Consider the following 12538-nt stretch of genomic DNA (forward strand, 5'->3'; position numbering starts at 1 on the left):
TTTGTAATTTAGGCCAACCATAATGATCAATTTTGCATTTATCCTTATTTAATAATACTATTTCTCTATTTTTTTCAACCCAGAGCAAATTGGGCTTGGGCCCACTTTTGTCATTTGAATAGAAAAAAGAGCAAGTTGGGCTTGGGGTTATGGGGGCCCAACGTTTTTAGGACTGTATGAGAGGCAATACGGCTCTTTCTCCATCCTGGCCCAACTTTTGGTAACAATATGTTCACCAGCAAATAAAACAACCGAAAAGCTCGTTGTAACCCACTTCACCCTCATCCTCACCCTCCGAGAGAGAAAGAGCTTTCTGGGTTGCTTTTCTCATGCGAAATATAAATAAGCTTCTTTTCAAGAAACGAAAAAGATTGAAAATAAATATGAGGTACCGATTCTCTCTTTCTAACTGGGTTTTAATTTGTTTTCTTTTTTCCTTTATTGTATTCTTTATTCAGTTTTTGGAAAAAGCAGCTATATTTAGCTTCACTTTGAGCTTCGCTTCTGGTTGATTTTGGCTTCCAATTGTTCTTCAAGTACTTGTTTTCTATTATACAATGGATGAATTTCAGGTTTTTTGTGTCATACATATTGTTTAGTTTCACATTGCTTATTAGGCCCAGAATGTGATTGCATTCTATAATTACTGCCTCCAGAAGTTGCTTATAAAGCCTGAGAATTTGGAAAAAAGCAGGATTATTTTGGTGAATGGTGCACTCAGAAGATAATAGGAAATCTAAATTTTATAAGTAAAGGCCGAAATGTGTGCCCACTTCCTGAAACTACTTCATTTGCCCTTCACCCACTTGCTTAATCCAATCAATTGTTGCATAAAATTTGCTGTTTTTGGTGCATCCATCTGCTTGTGCAGTGTTCTAACAGAGTCCCGGTACATTACATGTGTTCTTTAAAAACATTTCAGTTCCTTTAGCTTCGTAGAAGCTATGGCCCCAGAAATCGTCTTTTATCGGCTACTAGAGAAGTTGTAGGCAATCACATATTGAAGGGGATGCAAATATTCGTATTTAATTGTAACTGAAGAAAACAGAATATTGCTTGGAAAATTAGTCTAATTTTCGATTGTCAGAATATTAGCCAAGAAGAAAATTTGAAGGCTATGGTTTCTTATGTCTATGGAGAAACAAAATAAGCTGCTGGTTCGTTAGCTAGAATATGGCATCTCATGAAAGAAACAAAAGTTCTGAACACGAGTTTCCAGGGGATTTCTTAGAGATAGAGACTAGATTTTATGTGTCATGTAGTTCTGGGGTTGGATCCTTAGTTTCTTTCTTACCCAAAACAGAATAGGAAAAAAAAAAATTATACATGCTCAATAAATCCTTTGTAGACACTTGTTTGTGTTATAACATGCAAGTTAACTGCCTTTCTTTCTTTCCTTTATTATTATTTTTTTGTTTATTAAAGAGCGTGTATCACTTTTGGTATTGATGTAAAATTTTAGATTAATTTTAGCCTTAGAAAGACATTTTGAATGTAGATTTGAAGAAGAATATAAATTAATGATAAAATATGTTAAGCAATCCCCTATTTCATCTACTTCTCCATAAATCAATTCTCCTGTCATGATAGAGTCCGTTCCTCATCTTCCTTCTGTCCCACTTCATGATCCATGTTCTGATTTCTCTGTATTTGAAGACATTGCTCCTTTTCCATTTGTCTCTCAAACTAATTTACAACCTGAATCTGCCTCCTTGCAAGGGGCCCTCTCTCAAACTGTCTCTCTTACAAAGCTCATTCAGTTGGAGAAAGTCTATACTCTGGAGCATGGATTTGATTGTGATGACATTTTTGCTCCTGTTGCCTGAATGACATCAGTTTGTACCTTAATTTCAGTTGCTGCCTCCCGCAAAGGGCTATCATATCAAATGAATATTACAAATGTTTTTTTAATGGTTATCTTCAAGAAGTATACATGCAGCCTCCTTGATTTTCTTGTGCTCCTAACCAGTTTTGTAGACTGTAGTTGTTCTTTGTATGGTCTCAAAGAAGCACCATGAGCTTGGTTTGAGGAGTTTAGTCGTATGATGCAATAAATTGGCTTTTGTAAAATTTTGCATGACTCAAGTCTCTTTTACTCCTCGTCAAAGCATGGTTTGATTTTGTGGTTTATGTATATAGACCATATGATCATTACTAGTGGTCATAAAGTTGAGATACGTCACAGTTTTTTTTTTTTTGGGGGGGGGGGGGAAAGGATGCATCACTTGAAACAACATCTTTCCTAGCCTTATAAAACCAACTTCCAAACCGATCCATCTTAGGTTTTTTTTCCAACCACCAACCCAACATGGTTGGAACCTAGCTGATGTTGGTTGGTTCAGATGAGTGGGTCAGGTACTCGAATTCTTTTTCTTTTTTTCTTTTTTTTTAAATGAAAAAAAAAACTCTATATGCTAGTGAGATCACTAATCATGCTTGTTTATTTTATGAAAACATGTTAGTGATACACCTCCTAAACTTAATGTTAAGCTTTGAGTTACTGATAGATTTTCGTTGCAGTATCCCACTCTATGTTGGCAAATCATAGCTTGTCTTGCGTATCTTATGGTTGCCAGGCCTAATATTCTTTATGTTGCCCCTACATCATTGCATTGGGCTGTTGTTTGTATTCCACAATATCTTAGTGACACCTTGTTCTGTGCTTTGTTACTTCATTCATTCTTCTCCTAATTAGGAGTTGCATGCATATTACATGCTCTACTACAAGAAATTTTTTTTTTTTTTTTTTTTTTTTTTTTTTTTAAAAAAGACTCCCTCATATCTTGGAGAAGTAGGAAGCAAAATGTTGTTTCTCAATCTAGTTCAGAAGCTAAATACTTTCATGGCTCATACTATTGATAATACTACTTTTCATGGCTCATACTGTAGAAATTATATGGCTTAGATGGTTGTTTCAAGATATGGGGGTCAATCTATTCTCTCCAACTCCTATAACTTTGTGACATAAGCGCCATTCAGACTATTGATAATACTACTATTCATAAGCTACAAACAATATTGAAATTGACTGTCATTTTGTATGTTAGCACCTTGAGCAAGGAATTGTAAGCTTACAGATCATCCTCACTGCAACTTGCTAATATTTTTACAAGGTCCTACATTATTGCCAAGTTTAATGTAGTTTCATTTTATCATTAAGGGTAGAATAGTATTTTCTTACGTATTTTTATTCCTTATATAGTGTTATGAGGTGTAAAGGAAACCTGGAGAAATCCAAGATCATTCTGAAGGTTGTAACACCTATCTTCCATTCGCCGTGCAAGTCCAAATTTCTGCTGCTTGATTGTTTATATTAAGGAATCCCACATTGGTTGGCTGTATACTTGTTCATAGAAATATGTACTTTTTGGACCTCTCCACTTACTAGGTTCAGTTTTTGGATTGGATGCTTTAACAAATACACCTAGGCTGCATGTTACAACTTCACTATCCATTGGAACTATTATATTTGAAACATAACAAAACCTCCTATAGGTATCTGTCAGGTGGAAACATAGCAAATGCAGGAATTTTACAATTGAAAAAAAAAACTTTTAGACAATGTTGGAGATCTGTGCGTGACATTCCTCTGGGTCACTCATGAGGTCTGTTTTGATTATTGTGGATTATCTTGGATTTTATTAGAAACGATTATTTCAAGATTTTGACGTGTCTTGTAGTTCTGTAGCTGTTGCTTTTGCCATTAACGTGTTTGTAATTCTACAATCATATTGATTTTTCATGTAGATTCTTCTTTACGGTACAGGTGCCATAATGTTAATGCATAAAAGATAATACTCTTAGGTGCCCATTGCTTCAATGGTCTCTCCTGTAAGTTTATCCACTTGCTTTTTTTCATTTTGTAATCATGTCACTTTGTTGTACCATTATTAAATGTTAGACTGCTAAAACTTTCTTTCTTTTAGGCTCTTGGCTGTATAATTTACAATAACACACTCTAACTGAAACATTTCACTGTTGTTTTAGTACTGTCATTGTTTTGGTCCAGTACCACAATCAACTTTTATGAACGTTACTTTGTTTTGTTTATAATACGGCCTACTTGGAATTTAACTCGTCAAGTTAATGCCGTCTTATTCATTCCAAATGTGTCTTTTGACCTCCACTGTTGCCCACGAACTACTCAGTTGCCCATTCTTTTGTACCTCGTATCTTCCCTTGCTCTCAGGATAATGAAACACGGGTTCCTAGCAAGATTGGTGACCGGTCAACCAGTGATGTAGTTGTGAGACTACGAACACAGGATGGCCGAGATGACTGGATATACTGTCATTCCCACATACTCATAGAAAAAAGCAAGTATTTTGCTGACCGCCTCTCTGAGAATTGGCCAACGTGTCAGATTCTTGATTCACGCAACTGTGTTGAGGTTTACTGCCATGAACCTGACTTTGACTACTATGTCAATGTTGTACGCCTTCTCTATGCTGTCATAGATGGCTCAATGGATGAAATGTGGCATGGTGTTAGAAATGCCCTTGGCATACTGCAGGTGGCTGTCAAGCTTGGGTGCCCACAAATTGTTACTGCTTGTGTGAAGTACTTGGAAGCTGTCCCGTGGGAAGACTCTGAGGAGGAGGAAATTCTAAGAATCATACCAGGCATGGGATTACAAACAGAGCCCATTCTTGCCCGTCTTCAACCGGTGAATCCATCAGCTATCATGGGGTTGTTTCTCTCAGCCCTCCAATTTGCCACATCATCCCCTTCACCAATGAATGATCTTAAAATTTCAGCACAGGAGCAGCTTGAGTACATGATAACTGAAGATGATGATGCCCCTCTATTAACTGCTGATGACGAGATAAAATTGGAGGTGAAAGAATGCGTAAAGAGGCTATTGTCCAGATTCAACAATCTATTAGAAGCTTCGTTGCGTGAACCTGTAGAATCGGTTTGTGGGCCTGGAATAATGCAGTCATTTCAATCCTATCTCTCTGATTTGTCATGGGCTAGTCAGATATTGAATAAGCTGGAAATTATGAGAGAATTTGTCAACAACTGGATTGATGCATCAGATACGATAGTCAATGTTGTTGAGCATGTAAGTCCAACTGCTGAAAAAGCTGAAATTGCTGAGACAAGGTACAAAGTTATTGAAGTTGCAGCCAGAGTTTTGGAGGCAATAGGGTATGGCACTGTTATATTGCCAACTGCGAAACGGCTTTATGCAGTGAAGGTGTGGCTTCCATTCGTGAGGGTTACGAAACCTTTGATTGATTCTGTCATAACTAACAGTGACGGTGATGGAGACAGTGACAATGCTCTGGCAATTAAAATAGATGGCGAGCTGTGGCAATCCTTGGAATCAACATTGGTATCAATAATTGTTGCCTTGCCGTCTGAGAATCAGGCAGAGATATTAACTGAATGGCTAGGAAATGAGCATATTCAGTATCCAGACCTGACTGAGGCATTTGAGGTGTGGTGTTATAGGTCCAAGGTTGCCAGGCGAAGGCTATCATTGGTAGTGGGAGATCATGGTACGACCAACACTCACTAACCTTTTTGCATATTTTTATCAGTACACCCTTTAGGAATCAAGGCATCTAGAGAGGAAAATTATCCTTAAACAAATCAGAGAATGGTTTAGAAGGAAAATTTTCTTGCTTTGAATTCCTTGTTGAATGTATAGTTTTAGGGGTGTTATAATCATGTGATGTAGGGCTTGTTCAATTGTAAAAGTAGTCACATTCAAGGTTTTGATTTTGTGGAAGAACTGAAATCATATTGTCAAATTTACTTAGACCAGTTTTATCATACAGGACAATTAGTTTAATATGCTTGTATGCTATGATGAATGAGCATGAGGTCCTTGTTTTGCTTATTTTAAGAACAGCTAATGGATAACATCTGCTGGGGATGATTGAAAGCTCAGATTATTTAATGAAGTCTGTCCCCTGAGCAGCAAATGTTTTCCGTCTAATTTGGGCCTATAGAAAAATGTATGGTTCTAGATTCTAGTCTCCTGAATAAGCGTGTCATGTTCGGATTGAAATTTCCGGCAATTGATTAACCAAATTAATAATTTGGTGGTCGAGCAGCTCAAAATTTATTTAGGCAAATGGTTTTATATGGGACTTCTCACATTTTTTTTATTTTTTATATGCATTTTAAATAGGATTAACAAAGCAGGTGATATTTAAAATGCATTTTTATATGCATTTTAAATAGGATTAATAAAGCATGTGATATATGTTGTGTATATACATTCATAATATTATTTTGTTACTTATAGGGTTCCATATTCTTTCTTCTGAGAACCCTAGAAGAAAATTGGCTCCTTGATTCCATGGATCATACACATTCATCACAAGGACATATATATATATATATATATATTATTGGTGTACCCACCAGATAACTAATTTTATGACATGATAAATCCATCTATCCACCTCCAAAACTAACAAAAATAATATACAATCCTCAACCATATGCTCTCAAATCCTAAGCTGTCTTTGAACTCAAATGATTCTATTCCAAGTATAAACCTATACTAAAAAGTAAGTAAATTTTCTTCTTTCTTTTCCCTACCATGCATGCATTTTCCTTGCTCCCTAGTATTTGTGGGAGCAGGAAGGAAATGTGAAAGATATCCTGAAGCCATGAATTTGTTGATCATGTTCTTCTCCAGGCGACAAAGTCAGGCAACAATTGTGCTGTAAACCTCTTTGGGTTCTGAATATTGTTGATGATTTTATATGCAGCTGAAGAGTGAGTGTTGGAAGTGCTTATGCCACCGAACTCTTCTGCTTCACGCATGTAGTCTACTCTTCTTCCCAATTGAATGTTCAGGTTTGGGAGAAATGTGTGATGGGTTCCTAACAAGGAGAGGTTTTCACAGTGGGGAAGACCAAGAGTGAGAGAGACGCCATTGCCGGAAAACCTTGGTGCTGCAAACTGCTCAGGATCAAACCTTCCAATTTCCCCAATTGGTATCGCCCAAAACCTCCAGTTAAGTTCTTTTTGGCTCCCCACGAAAGAGTACCCATCTCTGCTCTGCCTCTCAATATCACCGAATTTCATAGAAATTTGCTCGTTGTCTGCTGCATTCGGCTTGATATCCATGTAGCTTATTGGTGGCACACTGCTTGGAGAATGCAGCATTTGATTGCTCCTCCGTTTCTTGGGACTTCCTTGTGTGATCCCCTTCAATTTCGACGACCCAATCAGACAGAATCCGGAATGGTTCTGAACATTTCTTCCGACTGGGGATGTTGAAGCTCTTGAAATTGAGGTTGCAGGACCACTATTCTGGTTTGCAGAGTTGTCATGTTTGGAATTGAAGCTTTTGGCTTGATGTTCAGTAGCAGGACTTTTCTCATGCTGAGCAGTACTGTTCTTTGATGCTGAATCTTCATTGCTCTTGCTTGTTTTGTCCTCTGATCCATTCTGCTCTTGCTCCTTCAGTTCCTCTATATACATCTCCTCCACCATTGGCTTCCATAGCCGAACTCGAGCATTGATGAACCAATTAGACACCTGCATTATGTCCAAGCTATTCAACTCCAAAACAACATATAAAATAAGGGTATGCTTGAATTTACAATTTCAAAATCCAAGCATTTGGCAAAATTGTAGTTTAGACTTTAAAATCGTGCGTTTTTTAAAACGCATCACCCCTTGCCTGCGATTTTTTTTAAAAATGACATTTTAAACAAACCATTTGCTGGAATTTGATTTAAGATCGAATTTTTTGTCTGGGAATTCTTAATGACAAATGCAATCTAAGACTAAGAGATGTAAAGCTAGACTTTGATGGGTACGTACCTGGCTCCTAGTTAGACCAGTCTGCTTTGCAAGCATGTGCTTGGCTGAGTCCTTGGGATATCTGAACTCCAAATTGAATAATTACATGAAAAAATCAGCAAATCTTTTGAATTGAAGAAGAAACAAGTTCAAATGGGTGGAAAAAACATGAGAATTCTGAGATGCGTACGGGTGGAGAAAGTGGTCGAAAAGCCAAGCACGGAGAACAGAAATTGATCTTTCAGGTAATCCTCTTGGGGTCTCCAAGCATTGTGCTAGATCATTCCCAACTGTTGGAGAGTTCGTTGCTGCCTAAGCTGATGATCAACATATTTGAGTCTTGAGCCTTCAATCTTCCCTCCCAAGCAATCTTCTTCGCCCAAACTCTTATTTGCAGATCGAATTTGGCCCGTTATTGCATCTTTCAAGCAATGGAACTGCTTTGAGATCGTCTGTAAGGCAAGGGCTGTGTATGTTCTTGCACAGCCGATTCCTGCCGCTTGCTCGAATGAGGAGATCACAAATTCACAATCTGCATCTGGCTGTGGTACTGCCTGTACCGTTGATCCACCTTCGTATATATTATATATATAACACAAAATCATGAACAAAATAATTCAGATTAAAAGAATTCATTTACAAAACTAATTAACATCCTTAAATATAGGAAAAAAATATAATTTAGCCTCCCAAACTACCAGCCATTTCCATTTTATCCCCCTAATGTTCAAAAAGTGATAAAGCAGCCCCTAAACTACCAAATATTTGCAATTTGGCCACTCCGATAGTCATTACCGTCAAATAGGATGGAAAATTCAAAACTACGTCATTTTGGCAAGGTTAAGTTACTAAAATGTCCTTTTGGAAAAAAAAAATCAATTTAAAAAATGCCCCCCAAAATGACGTCGTTTTGAGGGAAGAAAAGAAAAAAAAAAAAAAACCGTGGTTTAGGGGCTATGGGGTAGCCGGAAACTTTTTCCTCAAAACGACATCGTTTTTTTTTGGGGGAGGGGGGGGTGCATTTTTTAATTGATTTTTTTTTTTCAAAAGGGCATTTTGGTAATTTAACCTTGCCAAAACAACGTTGTTTTAAATTTTTCATCCTATTTGACGGTAATGGCTAACGGAGTGGCCAAATTGCAACTGTTTGGTAGTTTGGAGGCTACTTTATAACTTTTTGAACATTAGGGGGCCAAAATGAAAATGACTGGTAATTTTAAGGGCTAAATTATATTTTTCCCTTAAATATATTATTCAATTGAATTCAAGCAAAGATAAGCAAAGATGTAGTCAAGAAAAGACTTTGATGTGTCGACGTAAGCCATAAGCCGAATCACCTTAATTCTTTGATTCTCTCTTCTTGTTCTCATCTCTCTTCCATAAATTGTAAGTTGTAATAATAAACACCCAACACAGAGTTGAATTTGAATACAAAACTCAACATCAAAATCCAATTCAAATGGAAAACAAAACTCATTTTTTACATTAAAAATTGGTTTGTATGAATTAGCAACAAACCAGTCTGATGAAATGAAATGTATTCCTTAGCATGTGAGGAGCACATATTTTTCTAATAGCATGTACTTCTCATATGTTTTTTTAGAGGATATCATCAATACGGTCATTGCATAAAAGCCCACTTTTCTACCCACCGATCAATGTACATTTGCATAGAACATGATAAGAGAAAAAACAAAAAAAAACAAAACAAAACACCTTATATACCAAATAATACCAAATATTAGAAAAAAAAAATTAAAAAACTAATTAACTTAAAAAATAAAAAATAAAAAAAAATAAAAATTGGAAGGGTGGCTTGCTGGTCACCCTCTCCCCCCCAAGGGGTGGCCGGCGAGCCACCCGGCTACATGCGGGCCACCCCATTGCCTAAGGGTGGCTCGCCGGCCACGCCAGCCCATACCCCCACAATAATTGCCGTTTTAATTTTGTTTTAAAAAAATTAATTTATTTTTTAATTTAAATTTGGTATAATCAGGTGTGGTTATATTGTTTTCATACGTGTAAGCTTGGGATGATAGGCTTACGTGGCAACTTTTGATTGGTGACAGAAAACCACATTTTGTTATGCCACAATTGTATAGAAGATGCTCTCTTTTTTAATAACATTAATAAAAAAACGTTGTGCTTCTTATATATTTTACGAATTACATGTAACTTTATTAAACTGGTTTGTATGAATTAACTACAAAGTTCATTTTAAATTATTGTTTACTTATCGAGCCATAGACTCACCTTTTATTTGTAAAATGCTATTTCACAAAGAATACAGAAGTAGGTGCGAGCAGATGAGTAGATGATAGTCATGGCTTTCAAGAGTTTTTTTTTTTTAGTGTATATATTTTGGTCTTAATTTTTTTTTGGTATAACAACTAAGAAAAAGGGGGAGGAGATCAAAGATGATCTCTCCCACTCTTGATTCTTACCCAAGATTAAAAGGAAAAAAAAGTGGAAACGCTTCCATAACAATAATGAAAAGCAGTCAATTTAACAATAAAATGTGCCCAAAGATAATTAGCTCTCCTAAAAACTTGATATAATACCTTTTGTTATGCCTATATTTGACTGGAGTAATTAATTCTATAAACTTGGGTATGCAATTAAAGTTATAAACGTCATGTTCTCTTGATGAATGTAATTATGGATGAATGCTATGATGTTCATGACTTAGATCTTTTGTAGCGTTGATGATTATAGTTTAAAAAAAACAAAAAAAAATTATAGCTAAAATTTTGTTGTGAATATACTAAGTGCCTGTTTATAGGGGTGAAAAAGTGGGCGGCTATTAACTATCCGCTAACCGCCTATATATCTATATATATATATAAATAAAGTCGTTTTGGTTTTTTCTTTTAAAAAGCGTTAGCGGTTATTAGGGTTTAACTGCTAGGCGGTTAGTGAATTTTACTAATCGCCTAGAAGGTTATTGTTAGCGGTTTTAGTCAATAACCATTAACGGTAACCACATTTTCATCCTTACCTGTTTAGGTGAGGGCAAAAATGAGAGCAAAAAAATTAGTAGTACTCTTGGGCGTCCGTTATTTAAAAGGAAAAAAAATTTGGGGGCGTTACATAGAACATATATATAAGGGAAAAATGCAAAATTAGTCATTGTAATATAGCTGATTTACAAATAGCTCCATGTGGTACCAAAATGAACTCAAAGGTCCCTAAGTATGCCAAAAAAATAATTTAGTTATAAGTCAAATTTCGTTCACTAATTTAATAGATTCTGTTAGTGTGACACTAACTTAAATATGACAAATATCATAATTTTATTGGTTCTAACGTTTCACGCTATCAATAAAATTTAACATTTCTTTCTATCAATGAAATTTAATCTTACCTATGGAAAGAAAAAGACAATAAAACCAATACAAGTCCACTTAGTATTCTAACTTAATACTAAGTTGCAGCAGAAATTTATGGTTTGGGTATTCCTAAAAGTTTGTGTGTATCCAATATAATATATAGAAGTGGCTGGAAATTCAATATTGATAAAGACATGTGCCTTAATAAAATTTTTGCCCACTGATTTGTAATTTCAGCAAAGATTTGGAATTTCTTGCAAGTTTCAAACATTCACTGATGTGCAAGTTGAGTTCCCAAACATAATTAATAATTGTTGGCCAGTCAACCAGAACATGTTCCAATACTTGTCAAAGGATATATACGTGAGCCACGTTTCTGGGGGCATGACTTCATTAACGATCGATGTTAAACAAAGAACAAGCAGACTGCTGACCGGGGTCGTTTTTATTATGAAAAGTATATATATATATAGTAGACGCGTGGATTGAAGGAGCAAAATTTAAGGAATAAATGCAAAATTAGTTCATGTGGTTGGCATAAATTACAACTTATGGTACCTATAGTTGGCCTAAATTATAAATTACTCCATGTGATATAAAATAAATATAATTTATAGGTCCTCAGGGTAGGCAAAAATTACAGTTTACTCATTGAAATCAATTTTCATTAAGTAATTTAACAAAATCCGTTACTTTGTCACATCATACACAATAAAAATGCGACACATGTTATTATTAATTTATGACTTTAAAAAATGATAACTAGGGTTTTTCATATCATTTTATGACACCAGTTAAGACTACACATCAGCCTTCACTCCAAATCATACTGCTTCAATAAATTAACCTAATCTCTTATATCCCCAAAATTTTACTCTATGCGTAATCCTCTTTCATTTTCATTTCCCTAGTCACGATTTGAAAGCATTTTGCGAGAATTTGAGGATCACATCTTCTAACCATTGAAAAATAAATAAAAACAACATTCAAGTTAGTAAATTGTGACAAAGTTTTCCCTCAAATTAAGTTGGACTCTTTTTATTAAACTGGTATTTGTCTTTAGAGCATGGAAATTGATTTAAGGGGTAAACTGTTATTCTAGCCTACTCTGAAGATCTATAAATTATTTTTTATACTACAATAACTCAATAAGTAATTTATAATCTAGGTCAACCACAATAACCAGTTTTACATTTATCCCAAAATTTAATTACTACCAAACACTACGTAATAATTATGAGAAGAGTATGCAACCAACCACATGGCCTCTATTCTAGTAGCTATGACTGAGGCAAAGCAGCTTTTGTTGAACTTTTTTTTTTTTTTTTTTTATTTATTTTAATTTATAGCTTTTGGTTGGATTATATAATATCAACCACATTAATTTAAACACTTCTAGATGTTTGTTAATATCCATGCACGTCAAAGTTACAGTT

At 35.4% G+C, this 12538-nt stretch overlaps 2 protein-coding genes across 6 annotated transcripts; one reads left to right on the top strand and one right to left on the bottom strand.

Moving 5' to 3' along the window:
* The first annotated feature begins 291 nt into the window (after positions 1 to 291).
* Positions 292 to 6822, top strand: LOC132191947 (BTB/POZ domain-containing protein At3g05675-like). Of its 5 annotated transcripts, XM_059607090.1 has the most exons (5): positions 292 to 388; positions 3203 to 3251; positions 3767 to 3831; positions 4190 to 5504; positions 6659 to 6748. In XM_059607090.1, the coding sequence occupies exons 3-5, from the start codon at positions 3820 to 3822 to the stop codon at positions 6733 to 6735; spliced, it is 1404 nt and encodes a 467-aa protein (XP_059463073.1). In that variant the 5' UTR covers positions 292 to 388; positions 3203 to 3251; positions 3767 to 3819; the 3' UTR covers positions 6736 to 6748. The 5 variants fall into 5 exon arrangements, with proteins under 5 accessions (XP_059463073.1, XP_059463074.1, XP_059463071.1 ...); XM_059607091.1 differs by lacking the exon at positions 3203 to 3251 and having other exon boundaries at positions 6732 to 6822; XM_059607088.1 differs by having other exon boundaries at positions 3203 to 3831.
* LOC132162248 (BEL1-like homeodomain protein 1) lies at positions 6779 to 8484 on the bottom strand. Its single transcript, XM_059572510.1, has 5 exons — positions 8472 to 8484; positions 8065 to 8344; positions 7795 to 7855; positions 6911 to 7506; positions 6779 to 6845 (listed from the first exon to the last, which is right to left on the bottom strand). Exons 1-5 carry the CDS (start codon positions 8482 to 8484, stop codon positions 6779 to 6781), a joined length of 1017 nt encoding a protein of 338 aa, XP_059428493.1.
* Positions 8485 to 12538: the final 4054 nt, after the last annotated feature.

This window comes from Corylus avellana, chromosome ca9, assembly GCF_901000735.1.
Source record: "Corylus avellana chromosome ca9, CavTom2PMs-1.0".
In the NCBI taxonomy this organism is placed as follows: Eukaryota; Viridiplantae; Streptophyta; class Magnoliopsida; order Fagales; family Betulaceae; genus Corylus; species Corylus avellana.